Below are 5000 nucleotides of genomic sequence, written 5' to 3'. Positions count from 1 at the left end.
CACAGGTTGATTATCTGGTATCTGTTAAGGCATCACAGAACTGACTAGCATTGTTCATCAGTGGGAAAGAGTGTGAGACAGGAGAGGAGAGGAGGGAAGGGCAGGGGATGGGAGAGGAGAGGAGGGGAGAGGAGAGGAGAGGAAGGGAGAAGAGGGGAGGGAAGGGGAGAGGAGGGAAGGGGAAAGGAGGGGAGAAGAGTGGAGAGGAGAAGAGTGGAGAGGAGGGGAGAAGAGGGGAGGGAAGAGGAGGGGAGAAGAGAAGAGGGAAGGGGAGAGGAGGGAAGGGAAGGGGAAAGGAAGGGAGAAGAAGGGAGGGGAGGGGAGGGAGGAGGTGAGGAGGGGAGGGAAGGGGAGAGTAGGGGAGGGGAGAGGAGTGTAGGGGAGGGGAGAGGAGTGTAGGGGAGGGGAGAGGAGAGGGGGAGAGGAAGGGAAAAGAGAGGAGGGGAAAAGAAGAGAGGGGAGTAGAGAGTAGAGGAGAAAAGGGGAGAAGAGGGGAGGAGAGAGGAGAGGCCTAGAACAACTTCACTGTTTCCAGAGCTGGATGCTTGAGTAACCAAAGCTGGCTGGTACAGAATGTAAAAGTGGGTCCTCACTCTCTTTTAAGCTCTATCCAGGAATCCCTGACTTGAGGTCCCACAACACACAGGAGGGATGCTGTAATGCCAACCTCAGCAGGCATCTTGGGCATACCAAAGTCACCCTCCCTACTGAGGCACGGATGACAAAATGAAACACCAGCCAATCCCATTCTTCTGAAGGCCTTCAGAGCACTGACAGCAAGGCCCAGCAACAGAGCGACCACTGCCCTAGAGAGCCACTGGAGACTCTCAAACAAAACTGAGGCTGGATATTGAAAAGTCATTTGAGGTTGGGATTATCCCAGGTTGAGTGCTGTGAGTCTGAGTCTGGAATGGTTGGAATGGAGAAAGTGAAAAAGTTAAGGGGGGAGGGAGGGAGGGATGTAGGGAGGGAGGGAGGTAGAGAGAGAGAGAGAGAGAGAGAGAGAGAGAGAGAGAGAGAGAGAGAGAGAATCAGAGACAGAGACAGAGAAAGACAGAGTAAAATGAGTTAAATCTTTTGTAAAAGTAGACATAGCACACTCTCCAAGGCTGCCCTTCGGCCTCCAGACACAGGTTCGTGCAGCTACATATACTTGCACACACATATGCATACATGGGAGAGAAGATAGACAAGAAAAAGAGAGAAAGAAAAAAGAAAAAAAATGAGTGGGTCAGGACACATCCATCTTTGCTTCTCCGCTCCCTAGAAATCTCAGAGGATTCTGTGCCTCTTTTAAACCAGCCCTGGATGCAGAAGTGTTGCTGCTGTTGTTGATTGACTTCAGACCATACATTAAACCAGAGGGTCTTTTTTATGGATGAGCACCCAGAATTTTGAGAAACACTACTTAGGAGTACAAAGTCACACACAGTTCTTCGCCCAGCCTCAGGCCGCCCCCGCCCTTCCTTTCCGCCCTCAAGAGATGAGATATGGCTGGTTGGGGAGTGAGCACACTGCTGGACTGTCTCCCATGTCTCTCTCCGCATTCAGTTCTACGGCTCCACCTCAGCAATCCCATCCCTGTACATCAAGAGGCATAACGGAGCGGCCAGCAGCCTGCAGAGCTTTTCCTGGCTTTTCTTACTAGAGAGCTAAAGAAATATTTGTCTCGATTCCAGTGAGAAGACCAGCTAATGGCTGCAACCATATAGGGAGTTTAACATATGGGAAGTTTGAAAAGGGAACACCAGGATGGGCATTCAGGAATTCTTTCTCTCAAAGGAGTCCTTTAGAATTAAGTTCTCTCCCCCAAATGCAGATCCATCTCTCTCTGAGAGCTAGGAGCTATTAACCTGATGCTGACACAATGAAAGTGAAAATCAGAGAGGTTAAGTTGCTTGCCCAAGAGCACCCAGGAGGTTGCGGGAGGTAGCAGGATCCAGATTTGAACCCCACATAGCCTAGTTCCACTTGGAATATTTTTAATCGTAACACTTCATTGCCTCTTTTTGCTTTAAGTAGAATATTTGGAGACCTTTTGAACATTCAGTAAGTGTTAATTGTTTTTTTTATTTAAAATTGCCTTTGAAAACTTTATCCTTACTTTCAAAAACCATATAAATCGAAGACATAAAGTGGATAATCAGGAGATAGAAGATGATCTGTTCATGTAACTTCCTTTCCAATACTAATTCCCTGGCATATTGCTCTTCTGCATTGGGAGGGATGCCACAACACATGTGTAGAGGCCAGAGGACAAATTGTGAGAGTCAGTTCTCTCCTTCTACCTTGTGGGTCCTGGGGACTGAACTCAGGTCACTTGACTTAGTGGCAAGCACTTGTACCCACTAAGCCATATCCCTGGCCTCTGGAGGCTTCTTTTAAGGTAACATTATTCAACCTATGCTCCTTCAATCACTGGCTCCATCCCTTCCCATGGGTCAACGCAGATGGAAAAGAGGCCATGTTTCTGATATTCAATTAATTTCCCAAGTCCACAGAGACAGTTAGAAACCACCAATTTTAGTAATTGCTCTACTAAGGACCATATAATTTATAGATGCAGGGGAGGGTGAGATGGAAGAAGGAAATTGAATCTAATATACAAGTAGTATTTTTCCCAGTTACATGTAAATGATCAGAACTGCCATGAAAGTTGATAAGCACGTTAAGTTACAATTTACATTAAATTTACATACTCTTGTGCATGTGTGTATGTACGAGAGTTCGTGTGTGTGTGTGTGTGTAAAATTTGTTGTACGTATGGGAAAGACTGTCATGCTTCAGGCTTTGTCCATCTGTTTTTGAGATAGGATCACTGGCCTGGAACTTGTCAAGCAAGTCAGACTGGCTACACATCCCAGGATCCACCTGTCTCCACCTCCCCGACACTAGGATTACTAGTTGGCCACCATGCCCCTGCCTCATTTTGTTTTGTTTCTTTGTTTGTTGTGGGGGGGTCTGAGGATTGAACTCAGGTCTTCATGCTTATAAATAAGCTTTGTGCTAGCCCAACTGTCTCCCCAGATCCCTTATCACATTTTACAAGTTTATTGAGTTTACACATAGCTTCAGAGGTTATATTTTTGAGATTAGAACAGTGACTACATCCTCAGGTTCATGCTAAGTACATCAACTCTTCAGTCTTTTTCTTATCAGTTCTTGGGATTGAACCCAGAAACCTCATTCATCCCAGGCAAGCAATCTACTATGGAGTCGCAGACACCCAGTGCCCTGGCCTTCCCCCTTCTCTCTCTGTCTCTGTCTCTCTCTGTCTCTGTCTCTCTGTCTCTCTCTCTCTCATACACACACACACACACACACACACACTCCATAAGCTAAATTTAAAATACAGTACAAATAGAAAGTAGAAATGCAAATTTCCATAGCAGTTTATACCTCAAGGTTTGGGGTGTGTATAGGTGTGTATGTGTGTATGTTGTCTGATTTAATCATTTTCAAGATAAATGTTGCCATGGGTTAAAGACAATGGGGAATCATCAAAATGAATCAAATCCCATGCTTGTTCTAAGAATGAAACTTTGGAAAGTGTTAAATTCACTTGTAGTTGTGGAGAAAGCATGGCTTGAATCCATCTCTAGTCCCCAGAAAGAGTCTTTGTCTCGGTTCTTCCCACATTCCCTTCCTCTTACAGTAACCCTCGAGAAGTTTCAAGAACTTTACCCTGAATTCCTTGCCTCAGCAATTCGGCTGTACAAGCCTACCAATAGAAGCTATGTCAAGTGCCAACCCTGCTGGCAGTTTAGAATTCAGGTCTAGGTAGCTAAGTCCTCACCACTAAAATATCTCTCATTTATTGAGTGCCTACTGGATACCAGGTCCTTTCACAAGCTAGCTAAATCCTTACTATAAGCTCAAAATGAATTCTAAGCCAGACATGCCACACACCACACCTGTAACCCCAGCATTTGGAAGATTCGGGCTGGAAGACTGAGAGTTCAAACCCAGCCTGGGTTAATAGCAAGCTCTAGGCTAGCCCTAGCTCCATAAACAGCATGCCTTGAAGAGAAAATGCATTGCATTCAAATACGGAGTGTGCCCAGGACACAGCTGTAAGTGGCAGAGTGGGCAGAGGAGGGAAGCAGCCTTTTTCTTGACCCAAAGCCTACTTTTCTCCTACATCACCACAAAAGATCGCTTCTTCTACAGACTCCACACAGGGATGTTTGGGCAAATCTGTTTGACAGTTTGCATGGACCTTTTCCAGTGGTCAGACACTGGACTGAACCTTTCCATTTGCAGAGCTGTAGTCACCTGTGTGGTTATGCCGGTTTAAAACATAAATGGTGATGCGTGCACCAAATACCTGAGCTGTTTTAGTTCTTGACACTGACTTAATCATGGTACCGCCAGTAAACTACTCACAATGGATAAGAACCGGAGGGGAAATTGAGTTTTCCCGTGTTTGGATAGAGAGTGTTGAGGTTTCCAGGAGTTTAGGACTTCTAATCAGCTCTTTTCTCCCCGGGTGAGAGCTAACAGTTAACCACCTCACAAGACCAAGTCGGAAACTTGCAATGAACTGCTGGGCAGGAGCCCATCTCAGAAATGTGTTAGGACGGATGGGAATCTGGTAGTCAGCGGGAGCCAACAAGTATATTTGACTCTGCAGAACTTTGGAGTTCCAGGCACAGCTCTACGGGAATCTGGCACGGGGCAGGCGCTGAGGACTACTCAGAAGTGGCACAAGTGACCAATAGATAGGAAAGCCCCCAAAACTGGGGAAAGGAACGGTGCAAACCCGGAGGCATGAGATCCCCCCCCCCCCCCGCCTTCCTTGCATCCTACGGATCAATTCCAGCCTGTCCAGAAGCCATACGGCCCAGGGAGATGGAGGGAAAAGGACAGATTCACGGGCTCCCAAAGTTCTTTCTCCTACTTACTTGCTCCGAGGTGTCATCCCAGCTCCGTGCCTCTTCCTGGGACTCTGAAAAAAGGGACAAACCCAGGCACAGCCCTAGCAGCAGAAGCATGGCGAA

At 46.7% G+C, this 5000-nt stretch overlaps 1 protein-coding gene across 1 annotated transcript in view; it reads right to left on the bottom strand.

The window, feature by feature from the left end:
- Itih5 (inter-alpha-trypsin inhibitor heavy chain 5) overlaps positions 1-4994 on the bottom strand; it is a 94715-nt gene extending 89721 nt beyond the window's left edge. The window contains exon 1 of the mRNA XM_028764931.1: positions 4905-4994. Coding sequence (XP_028620764.1) covers positions 4905-4994 — 90 coding nt within the window. The remainder of the gene's footprint in view (positions 1-4904) is intronic.
- Positions 4995-5000: the final 6 nt, after the last annotated feature.

Source organism: Grammomys surdaster, unplaced genomic scaffold, assembly GCF_004785775.1.
Source record: "Grammomys surdaster isolate TR1022 unplaced genomic scaffold, NIH_TR_1.0 146, whole genome shotgun sequence".
In the NCBI taxonomy this organism is placed as follows: Eukaryota; Metazoa; Chordata; class Mammalia; order Rodentia; family Muridae; genus Grammomys; species Grammomys surdaster.
This window is presented reverse-complemented; position numbering and strand designations above follow the sequence as displayed.